Source organism: Toxorhynchites rutilus, chromosome 2 (genome assembly GCF_029784135.1).
Source record: "Toxorhynchites rutilus septentrionalis strain SRP chromosome 2, ASM2978413v1, whole genome shotgun sequence".
Taxonomy (NCBI): Eukaryota; Metazoa; Arthropoda; class Insecta; order Diptera; family Culicidae; genus Toxorhynchites; species Toxorhynchites rutilus.
Window position 1 is genome coordinate 256,894,915 of NC_073745.1, and position 22,622 is coordinate 256,917,536.

The 22,622-nt window shown below is 38.2% G+C and overlaps 1 protein-coding gene across 5 annotated transcripts in view; it reads right to left on the reverse strand.

The window, feature by feature from the left end:
• The window catches only part of LOC129770219 (neuronal synaptobrevin), a 59,103-nt gene extending 39,052 nt beyond the window's left edge, over positions 1–20,051 (reverse strand). For 4 of the 5 annotated variants that reach the window (XR_008742057.1, XR_008742056.1, XM_055772916.1 and 1 more), the window contains exons 1-3: positions 19,854–20,051; positions 19,255–19,386; positions 17,795–17,817 (exon numbers count right to left, since the gene is read on the reverse strand). Coding sequence is in view for 3 of the 5 variants with exons in the window: in XM_055772916.1 (XP_055628891.1) it covers positions 17,795–17,817 (23 nt within the window). In the remaining 2 variants the exon portion in view is untranslated. The remainder of the gene's footprint in view (positions 1–17,794; positions 17,818–19,254; positions 19,387–19,853) is intronic. The other variant, XM_055772917.1, reaches the window with a different exon arrangement.
• Between the last annotated feature and the right edge of the window lie 2,571 nt (positions 20,052–22,622).

Here is a 22,622-nt window from a genome sequence, read left to right on the forward strand (position 1 = left end):
GACAAGGCCCTACAATTTCATTTCAATTGACACATCGGCACTCAATTATGAGTCTGTCGCTTTCCAATTTCATGCAAACTCTTGCAGGCTGAAAATAGTGCTACTCTCTCTCTCTCTCTCTCTCTCTCTCTCTCTTTCTCTCTTCACGCTCAATAAAGAGAATTTCACTTCACTTCGTTTCATTTTAGGTTGATTTCTTTCATTCATCAGACTGAAGCGAAATTATCAAATCGTCAAATGAAAATGAAAAGTTCTTGTATCGAATGATTTGAACCGTTCGAACCGTATCAACTGAAACTAAGGAAAATACGATGTGAAAGAATGTGCAGTTTGCCAGCAGGCGTAATCAGTTTGCCGGCGGTGGTTGTAAGTATAATATGCTCTCATATGTCTACATTAACCCTTCATAAGGCCGTAAGGCAACTATATTGCCACCCGCGAAAAATATATTTTTCGTTGTACTTGGAATATTATTTCAATATTTTACTTGAACAAAAAACTTCTAAAGGTATGTGGCAATACTGCAATTTTTTTCGGGCTGCTGAAAATGTGCGATATTAACTTGGGAGTCATTTTTATGTAACAAAACCACCGTTTTGGAGGGCCGGCAGAAAATTCTGCCTGAATTCGTTAAAATTGCAACAAGTTGATAAGTTTTTCGCTGTAAACATACTATTTAGAATCTACTGTGTAAGAAAATGTAGTTTTTTCAATAAAATAAATGGTGTATTTTATGAAAAGTTCAAATTTTAATTTTTTTCTTCGAAACTCTATATTAAAAAAAAACAGTATTTTCGCTGCACTAAAAATATTGTTTTGATTTTTGCATATCGCAATAAAGGCGCAATAAAGTGAATTTACAAGGCAGCGACCAGCAGTGTTGTTAGGGTTAACGGGCAGTGGCAACTGTATTGCCACCAATTTTTCAACTGTTTATAGTGAACGTAAATACTGTCAATAGTTAATTTTTTATGTGTTTTATGTATTATTCCTCATGTAGGGATTCTGTTCTCTGAGGTTAGAGCCGATCCGTTGCCTATTTCTACGGCCTTATAAAGGGTTAATTCCACTTTTTTTCAAAACGCTCTAGGGAAATCCAGTTAGTAGAAATGAAATCGAACGAAACTTTCAACTTCAATTGAAAGCTGTGATCGTTCTTTGGCATGTGAAACTGAAAGGGAAATATAGCACATTCAAATGTTAATGAATAGGGCAGTTTCAATCGTCAAGTGAAAGCATGTGCTTTCAAATTCAAAGGAATCGATGTGTCAGTATGCGTAGTGAATACACACAATCGAAATTGAATTAGCTGGAGAAAAAGGTAACAGTAAAAGTTGATGGGTCTGAGCCTAGGGGCACGGACGGGATCTTAACACAGGACTGTGATTGTGTGTAGTAATTGCATTTAAATTGAGTTTTTCATTGTTCAAAATCTGTATTTTTTTTCTCTTTTGATACCTCAAATGGTTGCCCTGGAAAAACCGTTTCCTGTATGTACTTGTATCCTTTAAACGGGTTAGATGATATAACGTGGTAGAATTGGCATTCTGTCCAAAAATGTACACAAAAATACCAATCAAGCCATTACTACCCTTTTCTTCTGTTTATCCAATCATGCAGAAGAAGACAAAGAGTCATCATGTATCATATAAGTATAATATAAGTGATATAAGAATATAAGTCTGAGTCAAATCAATCTATGACTACAAAAATATAATATAGATAAAAATAGCATTATCTCCTTCGTTACTACGTTGTCCGGAACATTGTTTGTAATAACTTTATAGCCCTGTAAGATCGCGACTACCCAAGCTATCATAATCTGATTAACGTGTGTATAACCAAACAACATACACGATATTAACATCTTGGACCACAATTACACAAATTGTTAGTAGTGAGACCTACACGATAAAAACATGAATTGAGCACAAATTGATTGGACAACATACAATATAATATAAAATTAATGCCTATTATCGTTAAATGAAGAATAATTCATTCTACGCATCAACTCACATTATAAGCTAACGCCCGAATTCAGGCAAAAAGATTGCTCGTTTCGTCGGGGAGGAAGCGAGTGGATAGTGCAATCGAAAGAAAACATACCCAATTAAATCGTCAAATTGTTAACTTTTTTTACTATATTCATTTTTTTTTGTTTCAAGAAAAAAAATTCTGGATAAATTTCCAGTCTAATGATATATAACACAACATATGTCGCAATAACCATTTTGAGTAATATGCGTTTGAAAACTCTTAATAAATCGTTACATTTATCGTAGAGTGACCCCCCTATATAGAAATCAAAGACATAGTCCTATGTCAAAAAAAAACATTTTCATCTTTTCGTTTCGAAATTGTTAAGTTGATTCTGTGACACGCTGTTTTCTAGATTTCAAACATTCGTTGAAGAAATTATATTCTGCTTCAGAGGTCATGCTTTGGAATTTCATCTAAAATACTTCAACAGAGTTGCAGTGTTGTCATTGTAATAACACTGTGATTACTTTCTCCCCACTAACAAACTCCCATCTTACTTCTTGATATCCATGGGAAGGTTTTGGTACATAAATTAAACATTGACTGCCTTAAAGATTAGACAGTGTGAACATTCAGCTCAGAGCTTGCCAATTTCGAAACTAAGAGATGAAAATGACTTTTCACTCATTCCGTTTTCCTCAGTCAGAGTCATTTTCAATTCAATGTATTCTATACGCATACTGGAACATCGATTCTTCTATTTCGTTTTCCAAATTTTGCTGTCGTAGCCTTTGAATGTGTAGAGCAATCGCTTACATTATAATTACCGAATAGTTTCATTTCATCTGCAGAAGGATGCTCGCTGAAAACAGCGATTTTATTTCATCAAACAAGTTTGTCTCTGATAACCTCCAAAAAAAAAAGGAATATTAGGGCTTATTAGCCACATAACCGGCAAACCGGTAACTGAATACTCCAGCTGGCGTACTGCGCATCCTTTCACATCCTCGTTTTCATTAGTTTCGGGGAGTACGTTACGAGCTCAAACGAAACATTCATTTGAATATGAGATGGTTTCATACATATTTCATACATATTTTGATTCGCTTTCAACATGACGATTCGATAACTTCACTTCAGTGTGAAAAATGAAAGGAATGAACGAGACGAGCATATACGAATATATTCTCAACCTACGTGAGTTAGTTGCGAACTTAAATTATTTCGTGTTAATTGAAGAGACATTGTAAGGTCCTGATTAAGCTTCTACCAAACTTTTTTTTGGAATCTTGCACTATTTTATTTTTACGGGCATGAACATACTATCATTGAATAGATATGAAAATTGAATAATAACAGCTGACGACTATTGATAGTATGACTCAGAAACCGACATTTTCTATCTCGATATTGTAAGAATACGTCGTAAATAGGGCCAGGTAAAGCTGCTCATCTACTGTTTTCCAATTAGTTCTTAACCGGCATAGCAACATGAGGCCGATCGTTCTAATAGTGGGATATTACGACGCACATTTTGTTCGCATCAGACAAATCAATTGTTGTATATATAGCTCTAACGTGTTAATTTAACACGGTTTCAGCGGCTCATAGCGAATGACATCCTCCGGATCCTTACCAAATACATAGCAATATTTGGATATGGAGATTTGACTTTGTTGTTGAAATTTCTGGCCGACCGGGCTTACCATATTATCACATTATTTTGTTGTCGGGGCGAATCTATTCTGCCTCGTCAGAATCAAATCGAATGCTAGAAAAATTTCTTCTCACCTAAGCAGCATTTAAGACAAGCAAAATCGCCTCTCAGCTTCAGCTCATGTGACATCCAATTTTCTTGTATTTGGATGAATCCCACTGAGGATAATGCGTTTGGACATTGTTTCTTGAATCATTATGTTTATTTTTCATCAAGTGAGTGATTCTGCACGACAATTTTGTCGAATACAGGAATGGTAATAAATTTATTTTTGAGAATTCATATTGTTTGAGTACGTTCTGTGAGATTCAGATGTAAATGAGATTTGGAAAGATTCCTATAAATATATTCATCGAGAGACCAGGAACAATCGTACCGCGGTGAGTTATTCACAAAATTCAAAGTGCTTAGAGCTTCATTCCACAACAAATAGTGAGCAATGTGGTGTCGGAAAGAAATCGATACACGGTACGATTTGCGCATGCCCACTCACCCACCAATATCGTGGAGCATAGTGTTTCTCGGAAACGAAACTCTTCGACAAGTGTTGGTTTCAGCAGCTGCAAGCCACCGCACTTTCTGCGGCATGAACCGAATGGAACCATTAATTTTGACCAAGCGCTGTTAAGGTTTTTTTTTGGTGTTGAATAGTACATTGGCAGGGTTTGCCCCAAATCGTTGCTCAAATCGTTTATATGCTGATGTGGGACATGACTGAAAACGCAACTGCGTTTCGCCGGTGACTAACGATGGGACGCTTCGAAGGTCTTATGAACGTATGAAGTTTGTTTTTGAACCGTGAAAAAATCGATCACGGTGGCATATTCATTTGGAAATTTAAAGCTTTTAAATTTTCAATAAAAACGAAATCGTTATTTTTTTGATCCACTATAATCGAGTAGAAACCCTTCAACTGGGATGTGGGTTCAACTAACTTGCACTTACTTCGACAAAGGTACTGACGAATTTTATGCCAACTCTTCTTAGGAGTTGGCAGCACCATCTCAGATAGTAGTGAAACGTTGGGGGTGTTAAGACATGGGTCATTTAAGCAACTTTGCATACTCGGAATATTCTAAAAAGAATTAGACTACTTTTAGGAAAAAGACATTTTTTTCTTAATTTTTCACGAAAATTTATGATTTAAAAACTATGATACCTACAAAATTCTTGTCAAAGGACGAAATGTAGGAAACTGTTTAAATTTTCACAAAAAAATACCAATTTTTTATGGAAAAAAATTTCGCTGAAAAAAAAAGGTTTTTTTAAAAATTAAAATTCATTTTTCTCAAAAACGTGTTTTTCTAAAATTTCTAAAAATACATATATGAATAGCCCTTACAATTTCCAACATGTATTCCATACATCGGAAGATGGGCACTTTTACAGGGAAAAAGCTTTCCGAACAACAACTTTTCCATGTTTCGTTTGAAAAAATGCAACTTATCCTAATTTTGTTTAAAGTCAAGATAGCAATATAGTGTATTCGACAAAGTTTTAGACCTTGTTAAAATATAAATTGTCGAAGGCATCAACTTTCTATCTTTTATAGTTTTTGGAATATAAGTCATTTTTGTATGAAGACTCCTGAAAAAAACATTTTTGGCTCGTAACATTTTTGTGTTTTTTTTTTATCTGTATTTTAGTGACTTTCAACACATTTGGCTGGTTCGTCACTTTGCTTCCATTTTTGGAAGAATGTCGGGAGTGAGAATTGAACTCGTGACCTTTAGCGTGAGAGGTATGGATGTTACCACTACGCCAGATCTCCTCCGCAACATTTTTGTGTGTAAATTCTCACGTTTGACATGTTCTTGACATGTTTCTAAATAGAGAAAAGTTAGCAGAGCATGTAAATTGCGATAATTTATACATAAAAATGTTACAAATTAAACATTAATAATATTTTTTCAAAGAAAAAAATGAAAAAGTTGTTGTTCGAAAAACTTTTTCCATGTAAATGTGCCCATCGTCCGATGTATGGAAAACTTGTTGAAAATTTGAGGTGCTATTTAAATGTTTTTTTTTAAATTTTAAATGCATATGTTTTGAGAAGAATGAATAATCAATTTTCAAAATATTTTTTTTGGCCGAGTGGATAGCGTCACACCTAACATGCCGGGGGTTCGGGTTCGATTCCCGTTCTGGTCGGGGAAATTTTTCGTCAAGAGATTTCCTCTGACTTGCACTGTGCTAACGCGTATTCTAGAGCTTGCCACTCAGAATGCATTTAAGGTGTGTTATTTGGCATAGAAATCTCAACTAAGTACTAATGAAAATGACGCAATTAATGCTTCGTTGAGACGGTGAAGTTCCTCTAAAAAACGTTAGAGCCATTTAAGAAGAAGAAGGTATCGTAGTTTTTGAATTATAAATTTTTGTAAAAAATTATGAAAAAAAATGGCTTTTTCCAAAAAGTAGTCTATTAATTTTTCGAATATTTCAAGTATGCAAAGATGATTAAATGACCCATGTCTTAACACAAACAACGTTTCACTACTATCTGAGATGGTGCTGCCAACAGCCAGTCGAGTTGGCATGACATTCGTCTACTTCATTTGATTATTGTGTCAAATTGTGCACTAGAATCTACACTTAAAATATTTCATTTGACAAAACAAAATCAATTACGTACTGGGGAATTGTTTCTTCTCCATGCTGCTATTAGCACTGGAGAAATAAATGTGAATAATTATCAAATATTACCGTTTAGAACAGGGATTCTCAAACTATTTTGGGCAAGAGACTCCTTTTCCAAAATGAAGTGATACCATCCACCCCTAAAGACAAATTTCTTTGAAAAATTAATCTGAATGAATAGGATCATTCAAAATACTTACCAATTCAAAAACTTGAGTAAGTAAACTTAACATCATTTTGTTATCAATAAATAGACATACACAGTGTATTCAAAAAGTTCCGGGACTGTTTTTTAAAACAAAGAAAAAACGAGATACTCAAAAGATTAGATTAGTTTTCTACATATAGGCCTTCTCTTTCCACACAAAGTTTTGAACGTTCGAAGAGGTGTCGGAAGGCGCGTTTAAACTACTCAGTTCACAGTTCATAATACACGTCATATTTCGTTGAATGTCTGTAACATCGTCAAAACGGTCCCCTTTCATAACGTTCATTAGCTTGGGAAACAAAAAATGTCTGCCGGGGCGAGGTCCGGAGAATAGGGGAGGGTGGGTGATGACGTTTGGCGTTCGTTTGACTAGAAACTGCGCTACCAAAATCGCTATGTGTGCGGGCGCATTGTCATGAAGCCAAAACCATTCTCCAGATCGGTACTGGTCGGGTCGCACGCTCCCTATCCGTGCCAACAATCGTTCCAGGACACTTTTGTAGAAGACCGCATTCACTGTTTGCCCTGGTGGCACAACATTTGAAGGCGGCTCTCTGCTCCATAATTAAAATTGTGACGCGACAAAAAACCACTGCGTTACTCTTATCAGTCAAAACTAGCTACTGAATCAAGATAGCGGTTCACGGTAGAAACGGTAGCTGGCCAGAAGTTGATAGGAATTAGTTCGCGCGTTGGAGCAGAGATAGCGCCACTTCCCGATTTAGCGCGTGGTAGTCCCGGAAATTTTTGAATGCACTGTGTAAAATTCAGTAAATATCAAGTGTAATTCATAATTATTACCACAAATTACAACAATATTACTTTCTACTAAAATATTAGTTTTTTTCATAACAAGTTGGTTCATCTAACATGTTGTATGTTATTAATAGGGGTCGATTTTTAGAACTCGTCGACGCCTTAAATAAGTTTTCGTTTACCCCAAGGGTTCGATATCGACCACATTGAGAATCCCTGACATAGAATTATATAGACTTGAAAATTAGTTAGGTTAGTTATAAAACTTAATAAATTATAGTGCAAGATATTCAAATCAAATAGAATATGTGAGATTTTAGCCACCAAAAAAGACCACCCATTTCGGAGATACTTTATGTTTTGGCCGCAGAGCACACGTCTTGCCCTCACCGCTGACAGAATGCCGGAGGCCAAGAGCCCGTGCTGCGTGGTTAGGTTGGGCGATGCAGGGTTGCAGCAAACCGCAAAGCGGGCGAAATATGGGCGGCAGGGATGCGTCGCATAGGCACGGTATGTATAAAAGGGAATACAGCGTATTGCAAGCGAAATACATTGGATGTAATAAAAGGATCACATTCACCCTCCACACATCACCCCTCTTCCGAAAAAAAACCGAAACTCAGGGATAAATAGTTCATTATGTTGTCGATTACATGATCAAATATGTATGCCATTTCATTCCGTTCTTCCGTCACGGTATACTTACGAGGGTAGAATCGTTATTCCCCTTTTGCACAAGCCTGACGTTCAACAACGACTGTCTCGCCTAATTTAAAACGACGACGAGCTCCCTGCCTTGCGCCTTCTCGAGCCTTTGCGTTCAATTCCTCCCGGTAGTTTATTCATTTACAGACACTGTGATTATGAATTTTTTTTCACCGGTTTTATAGTTCTCTGGTGGATGTGCAAAAATGAAAGACTTTATCTATTTCTCCGCATTTTTCGTCAGCTATTAAACTCTCAAAATATTTTCAAAATCCATTACGTTTTTCGCGTGGTAATTCCAATCCACCATAGTATATGATTATCACATATATCAAACGCGGTCGTCTGAATCCGCTATCATTCGTTCTAACCATCGCGGTCCGCTAATTGAATAAAAACGCAGTCGTCTCGATCCACTAAAAACACTCAAAGCGCGGTCGTCTCAATCCGCTACAAATTTTCAAAGCACGGTCGTCACGACCCGTTACAAACTCTGCGGTTGTCTCGATCCGCTATAAAGACTGCGGTCGTCACGATCCGCTTTGAATAACACCTAGCGTGGACGTCACGATCAGCTTTTAATTATACCTAGCGCGGTCGTCACGATCCGCTTTTTATAACACCAGGCGCGGTCGTCGCTATCCGCTTTTAATAATACCAAGCGCGGTCGTTGCGATCCGCTTTAAAATAATACCAAGCGCGGTCGTCGCGACACGCTTTTTATTGAATCTAGCGCGGTCGTCACGATCCACTTTTTATAACACCAGGCGCGGTCGTCGCGAACCGCTTTTAATAATACCAAGCGCGGTCGTCATGATCCGCTTTTAATAGCACCAAGCGCGGTCGTCGCGATCCGCTTTCAATGAACATAAGTACGATCCGTTCCATCAACAATCTACATCACTACACATTTCAAGCAAAAAACGCACATCACTACACATTTTCCCCTCATTCAACAAACTAACGAAATGTGAGAAAAAAAACACTCGTGTTCAACCATCTTTCCAGCTACCAGCGATAACACAAAAATCACAATGATGGGACGACAGCCATGTTTTTCTCACTTCCACGTATTTGTTTAATTTCGATTTTTTTTTGCATTTTCACTCCACACCACACTAAAATAATCAGCAAAACGGTTAATTAGTTGCGACGAACACAAGTAGTCGTACTGCCAGAAAATTCCAGCTCTTGGCAGGATCGACAATGTGAGATTTTAGCCACCAAAAAAGACCAGCCATTTCGGAGATACTTTATGCTTTGGCCGTCTTGCCCTCACCGCTGACAGAATGCCGGAGGCCAAGAGCCCGTGCTGCGTGGTTGGGTTGGGCGATGCAGGGTTGGAGCAAACCGCAAAGCGGGCGAAATATGGGCGGCAGGGATGCGTCGCATAGGCACGGTATGTATAAAAGGGAATACAACGCATTGCAAGCGAAATACATGGGATGTAATAAGAGGTTGGCATTCACCCTCTACACAGAATATTAATTATTTGTTTATCTATTCGACTATATGTAATCATATTAAAATCTGATGGGGGATAGTCGAGGTAGTGTAAAACAACCCAAATCTTTATGGTATACGTTATACAGAACCCATTAAAACAATCGATAACAGTGGTCTAAATATTTTAAAAATAATGGAATCTGGCGTTGAATCCGGCGACAAAAGATTTCAGCATATTGGTTGAATTCGAAGAATCCGTAAAACTCATTGAATCGTTCTAACATGGAGCAAAACGGATCCAAGATAATGAAAACAAAAACGAGCCCAAGAAGCGACGGACTCTCTCAGGTGCATAAATATTCAGTTCTGCAAGAATACCAGTCCAATCTATTTCACCAAACACCACTTTATGTGCAAACATTGTCTGGTTTACCTCTCTTTTATGATCAAATATTTCAAGACCTAGTAACCTAGATCATGGAGAATCATACATACAAGTTTATTTGTCAAGTTGTTTTGCTTGGAAAAAAAAATTCCTGCAATATTCCACTATCTTCACCTTTTTTCCGAAAAGGAACAAAGGTTTTTGTGACTCGACCTTCATTTATTTACGTATGTGTCCGAACCAGAATTTTACCAAAGAAAAGAGGCTCGAATTTCACCCAAGAAAGAACTGACCAGATGTCGTTACGCGGGACAGTCCCGCATTTCAACAAAATGTCCCTCGTGAGATTCCGTTCAGTGAAACGTCCCGCATTTGGCAAAAGAAACGAAAATGTCCCGCGATATCAATATATTTCAATATCACAATTTGATCATGTTGATTTTCTTAAATGGATGAACCTCAAAAAAAACTTTTATTTGACAGACTGTTCAAGAGCGCTTCTAATGCATCCAAAGATTAATACGTTGAGCTGGTTTCATCCCACTGACATTGGGCTTTTTGTTTAGAGAGTGTCAACTTGAAGCGACAACAACAAAATTGGAAAATGATTTTTATAAAAGTCCCCTATTGATCCGCAGTGACCAACGTGAGTCAGACGAAAAGTTCATCTTTGGTCCCCTAGCTCGGTTAGGGCTTAACGTTTTAAATAAACCGGAAGAACTAGTGTATACTCGACAGGAAGAAGCAGAGTTGTTTGATGAAGTATCGAACCATGGCCGATGAAAAGATGTATATCGGCGTGTTATTTTACCTTTTCGTGGCTTTGGTGGTCGTCTGTCTCTCAATTGGGGAGAATTCTTGGGTTTTGCATGATGATAAGGTACCATCGTACCGAGTTCGGATTGTACTGAATTTCTTGACCAAGTATCAAGTAAATACCATCGAGCAAGTATTCACCGTATTCACCTGATATGGCCCCTTGTGACTTGTTTTGTTCCCCAAGTTGAAGTTGCCACTTCGTGGAAAGCGATTTCAGTCGATCGAGGAGATCAAAGAGAATGCGACGAGTCAACTAAAGACCATCCTCCGTTGGCACATGTGGGTTGCTTCAGATGGATCATATTTTGAAGGAGATAAAATAAATTTGCCTGAAATGTTTTGTTTTATTTGAAAATTCCCGGTGCTTTCTGATAATAGGGTATGTCCCTGATATCTCAGCTCAAAATTCAAAGATAATCTTTGTGACTTGGCTTCAGTTGAACCAGTGGCTTAAGGGAGTCGTCTTATTTTACCTCAAGGCCGTGCTAAGCTAAATGCTTTGATTCACCATTTTCAGAAAGTAATCATAACTTCAATTATTCGTAAAAAAAAGCAAATAATCAATGTGCATCGATGTGCTCAACTCAAGATCTATTGATATGGAAATTAGTCGCTATACTGTTTTACTACAGAAATTTATAGACAAATCCAATGATTATCCTTCTGCAAAACACTTTTATTAATTTCTAACTTTGTCTCTCAGGCGAAATAGTTATACCTTACTGCCGCGGTTTGAAGTTCTTTTTCATTAAATCGTTGATAAAGCATAGATTAAAAAAACTATGGAAAAAAGAACAAAAAACGACAATCGAAGTATGTATTTAAGTATTATATATTCATCCTAATTTTTTTGCCCTTTGAATTAACTCGACCAGGTTGAAGGGGTGCGTATCAATTCTATGCCAAAGAAGCATGTTGTAACAAACGTAGACTTGGTGGAATTAGATGTTGGTAACATGGACCCGGGTGTCTTTCAGACGGGGAATAATGTTAAATAATCAAAATTTTACTAATTATATTCGTCTTGTAACTTGTAACTTGTAGATTGCTGTTGCATAATGAATCTAAAAGTACAAAGTAAAACAATTTCGACTTGTACTTTTCTACAAGTGCGGGTGGACCCGTAATTTCATTTACAAGTTCGTTTTTTTTATATAGGGTTGGGGAAAAAGAAATGTCGTATTTCTGATCGAAATTTGACACTTTATTTAACATATTTGAAATTATCCAATTTAAGTCAAATATGCGCCATTTTGTTCGCAAACTTGTTGTCATTTAGAAGGCAACTTCATTATCCCCCCCCCCTCGTTATTTGCAAAAAATTCAGACAGCCAGTTTTCGCAAGCCTCTTTTGAGGCCAACTTAGTATCACCAAGAGCGTTTTGCATGGACCGGAAGAGATGATAATCACTTGGAGCCAGGTATAGCCAGGTAGGACATCCCATCCGGGCTCCCGTAGCTTCTCGCGGGTCATCAAAGATGTGTGAGGCCGAGCGTTTTCCTGATGGAAAACAACACCATTCCATATTTTTAGTGGAGGCGATCTGGCGTAGTGATAACATCCATACCTCTAACGCAGAGATCACGAGTTCAATTCTCACTCCCGACATTCTTCCAAAAATGGAAGTAAAAGTGACGAACCAGCCGAAATGTGCTGAAAGTCACTATAATAGAGAAAAAAAAACAGGAAGTGGGTTATATCTATGGTATAACCGCAAGGGTGACGTAGGACTATCGTTGATTTAGAGATCATTTGTATGAAGTTGAATCTGAATTCATTCTGAATGAATGAATATTTGGAGAACTTCGAAAACGAGAGCGTTACGTTGGAGGCACAAGGTTTTATGCATCCAATATTGGATACAGAAATATCCTACTGATGGGGAAGAATAATCTTCAGAAGCTATCCTGTTGATTCCGATTGATTGAAAAATCACAAAACCTAATGTATTTGGTCACAGTGTTACATGGATAGAAAACATTAAAATAAACTCTTTCATATGAATGTAATTTTAAATTCCCAGAGGAACTGGCAGATTATTTTCAGTAACGATTAGATATTTCCACATTTTCCTCGATACTGGAAGCCCACCAGTGGTTAATGCTAACTCGATAACCATCTGTTAATAGCACTTGATTGAAACATATTTGGTCACAGTGTTACATGGATAGAAAACATTCAAATAAACTCTTTCACATGAATGTATTTTTAAATTCCTAGAGGAACTGGCAGATTATTTTCCGGACCTTTCTCGATCCAAACGGAAAGAATTCCGTGCGTGTATGTGTGTGTGTGTGTAGCGGCTGCTTCGAGATCTTCCCGGGGAACCGTTTGTAGCATCACTCTCCTCCTGATGGATTCCCTTCTGGCCTAAGGTGCACAAACAGGCTCTTGGTGACACCGTTCATCCGCGCTTTCATGATAAATGAAGAGCTTCACCACAACAGCGACAACATGCTCCAATCGCTGTTCAATTATAACTGAGTGGATTTCCGAGCGGCGCTCGCTTATATACCGATTGGTGATTTCAATAGCCTATTTTGAAAGCAAATTTAAGACTATTGAAACAAGTTTTTGGATCAGAAAGTAACAAGTATAGAACGCGTAGACATTTTATCTTTCGAATGAAGTGTTTATCATACCATTTCGTTCAGTTGTTTAGGAGCTATTAACACTCAAAATCTCGGTCTCCGGCGTAACGCTTTCGTTTTCGGAACTTTGATTTTACACCCCGGTATAGAAATGAAAGACGTAGTCCTACGTCAAAAAGAAAACCATTCCTATTGATCAATTCTGGCCGCTTTTGACCCTGCGTCAGACGGTCAAGCTACTCACAGTAGAGAACCGAGTTGAGGGTCTGGCCATAGTTGAGAAGCTCATAGTGGATAATTCCCTTCCAATCCCACCAAACACACAGCAAAACCTTCCTGACCGTCAATCCGGTCTTGGTTTCCACGACGGTTGGCCTACCAGTACGGGGTTTATCTTCGACAGCCACTACACCAGAACGAAATCGATCAAACTAACGCTGTGCTGTGCGAATCGTTACAGTATCGGGTCCATAAACTACACGAATTTTTTCGGCCGCCTTCGTTGCAGTTTTACCTCGCAGGTAGTAAAAACGTAAAATATGGCGAATTTCTTGTTTGGTGAACTCCATCTTTGACGTGCTATAACTTGAGACTGAAAAGGACAATCACAACACTGTCAAAACGACACATGTAGCACAGATTGTTGTCTTCAAATCTGAGACGAGACATGACAATAGGGGGCCGATTCCGGACCACTTTTTCTGTCAAACTCGGACCACTTGCAACTCGACTCCTGATTGGTTGATGAGGAAAACAGTTGACAAAGATAAATATACTAAAATGGGATTTCCAACATTTTCACAGTATTGCCAAATATATTCAAAATTGACTAATAGTTGCATTCATATTTCAATTTAACGAAAATTTCTATTATGGATTCTTTGTATATTTTTGTTTCTGTTACGTCCTGTGTTCAGTTTCCGAAGAGAGACATTGTACAGTACTGTTAGTTTTTGAACGATGTCAGAGTTGAATTATAATGCCTTATTTCCGTATACACTTCACGGTGAAAACGAAATGAGGATACACTTCATTCGATGACAACTATACAATGTTGACACCTGGAAACAAAATTAGTTTTTAACAAGGCTTACTACTCTCACCACATCAGATTAGCCGGCCCGGAGGCAGTTTTAAATTTGTCAAAATCTGAATGAAAATTTTTACTTGGCGTTGTTTATTTATATGAAGCACGTCTTTCTTACCATAACTTAACCCATTTTCTATACACTTTCCGATATTCTCATTAAAATTTATTATAATATAAATTTATCTTCAGATACCATTTTTGTAAGAGATTATTTTACCATATGAAGAAAACAAAGTTTTCCATTCACATTGAACATTCATTCGATACGGAGAAGTTAATTTTCATTCAATTCATGTATTTCAACATATCATACTCCTGTTATCAAATCTACGTTTTTTGCTTTCTCTGAATTTAAATTTGTTTTGGATACCAAAATAACAGGAAAATACTAACTGTTTAAAATATGAACCCGATTTTATAATTAATATGAAAAATTGTACAGCTCAAATAATACATGATACGAAGAACACATGTTTATCTTATGGGAAAATAATCTTCCGAAATTTTATAACATTTGGCAACCTTCACATCTCGCGTGGCTCGGCTCCCTGTTATCTAGCACTTGGCTGACGAAAATGCAGAAAGAAGAGTAAGAAGCCAGTTGTCACGTCTTGTCTTAGCTTCAAATAGCCGTATAGTATGACCCAATGCGATAAGTACAACACAGGATATGTTTAAGTGTTGCCATATATTGACAATAAAGGGTGTGTCACATCAAATTGCATCACGGAAAAAACGCTGTAGAAATTCGCCCAGTAGACCGATCCTTTTGAAAATTTTAGACAGTAAAATAAAAACTATTAAACAACTTTTGGAATTTTCTTTTTATTCATACTTCGAGCCCAAGCCCGTATGCTCGCACCTTCCTCTTTACCCCGTCCATAAGGTTCTGTACAACGTCAGGTTGTAGTTTTTTTGAACAGAAATCCATTTTCTCTTGAAGTCCGCCTCCGATTTGACAACTTTTGGGTTCTTCCGGGGGGCCTGCTTCATAATCGCCCAATATTTCTCTATTGGGCGAAGCTCCGGCGCGTTGGGCGGGTTCATTTCCTTTGGCACGAAGGTGATCCCGTTGGCTTCGTACCACTCCAACACGTCCTTTGAATAGTGGCACGAAGCGAGATCCGGCCAGAAGATGGTCGGGCCCTCGTGCTGCTTCAATAGTAAGTAGTAAGTAGTAAGCGCTTCTGTAGGCACTCCTTAAGGTAAACCTGCCCGTTTACCGTGCCGGTCATCACGAAGGGGGCGCTCCGCTTTCCGCAAGAGCAGATCGCTTGCCACACCATGTACTTTTTGGCAAACTTGGATAGTTTCTGCTTGCGAATCTCCTCCGGAACGCTGAATTTGTCCTCTGCGGAGAAGAACAACAGACCCTGCAGCTGACGAAAGTCCGCTTTGACGTAGGTTTCGTCGTCCATTACCAGACAATGCGGCTTCGTCAGCATTTCGGTGTACAGCTTCCGGGCTCGCGTCTTCCCCACCATGTTTGCCTTTCGTCGCGGTTAGGAGCCTTCTGAACCTTGTATGTACGCAGGCCCTCCCGCTGCTTGGTCCGCTGGACGAATGAACTTGACAAATTCAGCTTATTGGCGACATCCCGGACCGAACTTCTCTGATCACGTCTAAACTGCTTAACTACGCGCTTGTGATCTTTTTCACTGACGGAGCATCCATTTTTGCCGTTCTTCACCTTCCGGTCTATGGTTCTCGAAGTATCGTTTTAGTACTCTGCTGACCGTGGATTGGACGATTCCCAGCATCTTACCGATGTCCCGATGTGACAACTCCGGATTCTCGAAATGAGTGCGCAGGATTAATTCACGACGCTCTTTTTCGTTCGACGACATTTTTCCAAATTTACGAAAAATTGACAGTGAAGCATGGCCAACGTGATATATACACTCTTATCTGATTATAAGCGAAAGCTGAAGATATAATTCCTAAAAATTAAATTTCTACAGCGTTTTTTCCGTGATTTTCTGTTTGAATTTTTCAAGTATGGAAATGCATCGTTTCAACGTTTTAGTTAAATCCGGCAACGAAAAAAGTTGTTTTGTATAAATAACCAAAACCAAACCAAATAAAATCAATGCTCTCTTTATATCGCGTTGCAGAACATCTGCTTTGCCGGAATTGTTTTTGGAACAAAAGAAAATAATCGATCCAAACGCAGAGAAAAAAAACGTACGGCCGCTGCAGTTTTATCCTGAAATTCAATCATTTTCTTTGACGCTCCCTTAAACTCGTAAACAAAACTCAATGCCGTCAACGCGAATTGAGCTTCGTTTACAAGTTCAGGGGAGCGTAAACGATAATAATTGAATTTCAAGCGGAATGAACGCTTTTTTGATTCCAGATGGCTTTTTAACAAATGAGAGATATTAGTCTAACTAATTATTCCTCTCAGTATGACGATTAATCGATTAATCGAATATTTGGAGCGATTAATCGTATCGAATAACAAACTGCTAAAAAGTATTCGATTAGCTGATGAACGATTAATTTCAAAAATCGGGGATCACTAGATCAGACAACTGGCTTCTTACTCTTCTTCGTCACCTAAAAACAATGCCAGTATTTCCAAATATTATACAATTTCGGATTTTTTAATTTCTGTTTGAACGATTAATTTCAAAAATCGGGGATCACTAGATCAGACAACTGGCTTCTTACTCTTCTTCGTCACCTAAAAACAATGCCAGTATTTCCAAATATTATACAATTTCGGATTTTTTAATTTCTGTTTTTATGAATCGTAACATTTGGTTGGTGCGAATTCAATGATTTTGCATATTTTCAATTAGGCAATCTCAAAAATATGTTTTAAAAGGATGAAATAAGTGATTTAAATATCCATATCTATAATATAATGATGATAACAACCATAACAACTCGTCCAAGATTGTCTGGAGAGTTTTTTCTCGTTCATTCGTAAAACAACGGCGCTCAACTCCGTTGCAATTCAGGAACAACTTGAACTTTCGCAATACATGACCGTAGTACTGAATGCTTCGTATACAGCCGATACACAAGAACATCTTGTTGGATTGATGGACTTGCTATCAAAGCAGCGAGAAGAATGTGCAGCCCGGAAAATAATCGACAGTGAAGCAGCATCGATATCATATCGAATTTCAGCTTCATCTAATTTTAGTGAGAATGTGGATGACATGATATGTTATAAGTATTATTATTACACTTAAATATACATGCGTAATAGTAGTAATATCGACTGCATTGTTGTTTTTTTTCTTTCTAATAGAACATCACTCATTTCTCACTAATTTGAAATATTTTTTTTTATATTTTTTCTCTTTTCATATTAGCATTCGCTGAACAAAAGCAATGGCACAATGGCATGCAAGTGAACGTGAACAAAGCCTATTATAAAACAAACTGCTATTATCATGTTTAACTAGAATATCTTGTGACACCTAGCTGTTCAAAACTTACTCTGCTGTTGGTTCAGCGCTCATCTTTGTTATTGGAAAGTATATTGTTGGTAGAGTGAAATAGTGTTCAGGTTTTGTGTGTGGAAAGAGAAAGATAAAGGGTAAATGAAGTTTATATAGAGTATAGTGAAAGGGTTAATAGATGTAATGGTGTTTGATGTCATGTGAATGTAATATCTGTGTCAATGCCTGAATGTTATTATGCCTTTTATGTGTCGGCTCTTCAGGATACTCCCATTGCGGTGTTTGAAGGAATCTAGATGGGCTTATGACTCACCGAAAGGGTGGTTTAGGTCTGAAGCAAAAGAAATATCGAAATTGTATGCGTACTCAGTGAAGATGCCAAAAGAAGTTTTGGATACAAGTGCTATCCTTGATGCGCTTCAGCGAAAGGAAAAAACACGACACTGGAAAAGCATGTTATGCTACACGTCGTTGTGGCGTCATTCGGTCCTTCCTTTTTTTCACTACTCAGCTTAGCCTCGCAGCACTATGACGCATATCGTTCTATTCTTCGAACGCTTCATTGTTTACGTAAAAAGACACAGCCTAGGAAGTGAGCCAATCTAGATATAGTACAAATGCGGACCGAATTTGGCCCTTATTGCACCTTTATTGATCGAATGAGTAGGGCAACAAATTATGGGCAATAAAATGTAACGGCGTTGAATTCGATCCTTACGTTCGGGAGCATTAGGAGAAGCCTAGCAACAGGAAGTGCTCGTGAAATGTAAACATTGCAGCAAACTTCCGCACAAATATCGATACGAGTCCTAGTTATTGATAAATTAAAATGAATGAAAACCAAGATAAACAATCATTTCGCACCCATGCTCTGGTGGCTATACTTTATCAATAGTATAAAGAACATCAGTGCGGATCAATAAATCAAGACGCAGATGTGAAGCGAACCGAAGTTTGAGTTGCTAATACTTATGGTAACTTTCAAGGCATCAAAATACATAAGAAACATAATGTCGAATGAAAAATTTCATAAACATTTCAACAACGTCCGCGAAACTAGAATCAAAAGCCACGAACAAGCATAGCCACATTGGACATTCGTGGTAAACGATTGACACATATTTAATTTTTCCCACGTGAGAGAAAATGGAAAACTGCTGAAGGATTTGGAGAGAAAGCTCGTCCTGTTCTATTCTCTCCCGCTACCAATACAAGTCTGTTGCATGAAGAACGACATAATGAACCATCGTCAAGCTGAACCCAATACGGGGATGAATGCTTTATGGTGGTCGGACAAGGTGAAGTAAAATTGTATGAATGGAAATGTTCATGGAGAAGTAATTTTCAGTACATTATCAACACGATATATTTTCCTAGAAAACGTCTTTTTGATGGCAATATACACCCCATCCTGGGGCGGAAGGATTCTGTCTAAATAAATAAACTAATTTGATATATTTTTTCTCGACAAAAGGACAATGGTTCTCTGCGACTTACATTTTAGGTGTTTCTTATATTTGTTGCGGGTTGAGATGTGTAAAAATCCGAATCTCGTTCCTCAGGCAGAAAATTTTCACAGACTCCTGCTCTTACGTTCCTCCTTTGGTGCTATCCAAGTGTGTATGTAGGCTGAAAATCCAATTTTTCACTTTAGCAACTGTAGACTATGGGTTTCCACAAAACAGAGAAAATTTTATTTTCCAATCGCGAGTCTCGCTATGGTTCACTGCATTTCTTTTCCGTATCGTTACGTATGTAGCGAGGACTTGTACCGATTCTTCGATTTTCTTTTCACGTCACATGCATACTCATTAGAAGCACATCATTATTTCACACCTATTGCTCAAAGTAGTGAAATTTTCCATCGATTTCAGGCTCAAATTTTCACTATTCGAACCAATTTTATTCCCGATTTATTTTTCCGAACATCAAACAGGCACAATCCTTCAGAACGGTTATCCAACTACTGTTAAATCCACTCGGGAATTTTCAGCAGCAGAATCCAAATTGAAGGTTCGTCATAAATCTTTTTTTGGACAAAAATTTCATTACTCTTTCACATATGACAAATTTATAATTGATAATAATTCACTCACGGAACACGACTCTTGCTTTTATCCCTTTTTTGTATTAGTCTAACAATGAAATTTTCCAGCTCTGGCAAGAAAAGACCACTTTTTCCGCTTTCTTCTTTTTTTCCGCTGAATATTCCTGTTCCTTCAGCGCCGTTCTGGATCGGGACTCGTTCGTGTCCGACTGCTTGCTTGGTCAACGTTCATTTGCGGAAAGGAGCTTGATTTGTCTTTTCCTGTACGGCACATTTCCAGTAGCGCAGCGAAAGCTCGCTCCCGTCTCAGTTCCAGCTCGCTTCTCTCGCAGGAGATGCGGCCTGGGGAGCGATAAATGGGAAACCCTACGCCATACCACCATACCACACGCTAATTGATGCAGTTTATCGCCGAGAGGATACGAGAGTTCTCTCGCGAAAGGCGGATGAGGGCTTCAATGGAGTTTCCACGTGTCGTGCGCAGATGTTGTGCAATGCATTGGAAGGCTGAACTCCGGCACGGAATCCTTCCAACTACGTAGTTGTGATATATGCGATATTGTTTGACTGGAAAGCAATGGAAGGAGGGATAGTATTTTATAGCGAGATTCATGTCCCAGATGGAAAGTGAGTTTCGTGGACACATTGAGAGGAATTTACTTTCTTTGTAGGTTTTTTTCCTACTATGACATCTATTGCAATTTTGTTATTATGTCTTTTATGTGTCGGCTCTTCAGGATACTCCCATTGCGGTGTTTGAAGGAATCTAGATGGGCTTATGAAGCAATGGAAGGAGGGATAGTATTTTATAGCGAGATTCATGTCCCAGATGGAAAGTGAGTTTCGTGGACACGTTGAGAGGAATTTACTTTCTTTGTAGGATTTTTTCCTACTATGACATCTATTGCAATTTTAACTAACCATAAAGATTTAACATTTCTGCCATTTTATGCCATTTTTGAGTCAGTCAGTCAGTTTTTTTTTGTTCACACCAGCTATACTCAACCTGCGGCCCGCGGGCTGCATGCGGCCCACCGGGCTCTTCTGGTTGGTCCGCCTGGTCAGCTACCTTTATGTGCAACAATCAAGAAAACTTATATCTAGGAAACATGAGATGAGAACAGTGGAATTTGACACATTACACATTTACTAACATTACATTTTTGTCTAGTTAAGTAGTATTAGTAGATTAAATATTTATTGAATATACTTCATCCGATCATTACGACTAATCCTGTTGATGTTAGCGTATAAAAATGAAAATATGAAATATGAATTACTTTTTTATGGCATAAGACTACGTTTTTCTGTAATGAGACTAAATCATAAAACAGGTCAAGTTTTTTTTCTATCCAAAATATATATTTTTATTAAGGCTCATATGGCGTCAGCCTAACGGGGCCGGGAGTTCAATATTTTGACAATGTTTGCTTACAACTATGTTAGTAATATGTAACCGATTACTCGCGGTTGGCTCGAGGTTAGTATTACAAGTGTTCTCATAATTGGGATGTTGCAGTCTTCAATGCTCTGTCCGTGTGCCCGACACGGGATACTTCCTATTGGGATGCAGCTAACCGTTAATCAGCAACGGCCCCCTAGTCTGCACCCCATATCTAGCGTGGTGCGTCTTTCTTGACTCCAGGAATCCAGGATAGAATGAGCACTAGCCGGCGCAATCATCAGCTCGTGTAGAGTTTTCATGAGCGGTACAATCTTTGGCTCTTGTTGAATCATCAGTGGACTGCACAACCTTCGGCCCGTGCATCTGTAAAGAGTGTGTGTATGTATTGCCGCGACTAAGTAAAAGTTTATATATCGGATAGGAGGGATATGAAACAGGGACACAACGAAGGAAACATCATTAAACGTTGACATCGGCGTTTCTGAGGAACAGGTATAGATGGAGCAGAAGATCAGGATCACGGCTACCTAAGGTCAAGTTTTTCATGAAATAGTTTCAAAGTTAATACTTATATTAGCTCTGAACGGATTTTGATGGTTTGCGTTTCCATCAAATCGGCAATTCGGTCGGACAATACTTAAATATCACTGCTTATCAGACGAGCTTAAATCGGTCGCTTGAAATACAAATGCAGCATGCGTTCTACGGACAATGTGGACAGAGAAAATATTGCAATCTTAGCTTCGCCGTATTCTATTCTTTGAGTATAAACAAGCCATTCGCGATTTCAAATTACAGTATACACAATTCGTCAGTCATCTAACTAGCGACCGAATGGCAGCTAGGCTTTTGAAGTGACCTTTCTCAATGCTGAGTGTTTAGTTTAGTTTTCCAAATTGGTATTTTTTATGGCTAGAGGCGAATGATCTGATGAGTTTTGAAGCCTCTATAATGCTAAACATCATCACCATCATTCAAGTCGTCTCGCTCCAGCTATCAGCAGTCTTTTTCATTGCTGATGTCAAACAAACAGTGGTTTTGCTCGATTCTTAGGAAGAATGGAAGATAGATATCGCACAGTATGGAACAATTTTTGCATCACATCATATTTGAATCTGTACTGGAGCGTAAGTTTAAAATTTCTTAAACGAGAGTGTTACGTTTGGGGTGCAAAATTCCGAGCGTCAATACCTCTTTTTCAGTTGTACAAAGTGGTATGTCAATCACTTCTTTCGAGAGATAAAAGATGTATGAGCAATGCTGGTTACTTATTGATCCAAAAACTTATTTCAATAGCTAAAAACTTTTTCGAAAAAAAAAATATTGAAATCACAAAAATGTATAAATATGAGTACCTGCTTGAAAGTACATTTTAATCAGGATTTGTCGATGCATGTCATTGGTTGTCAGTTA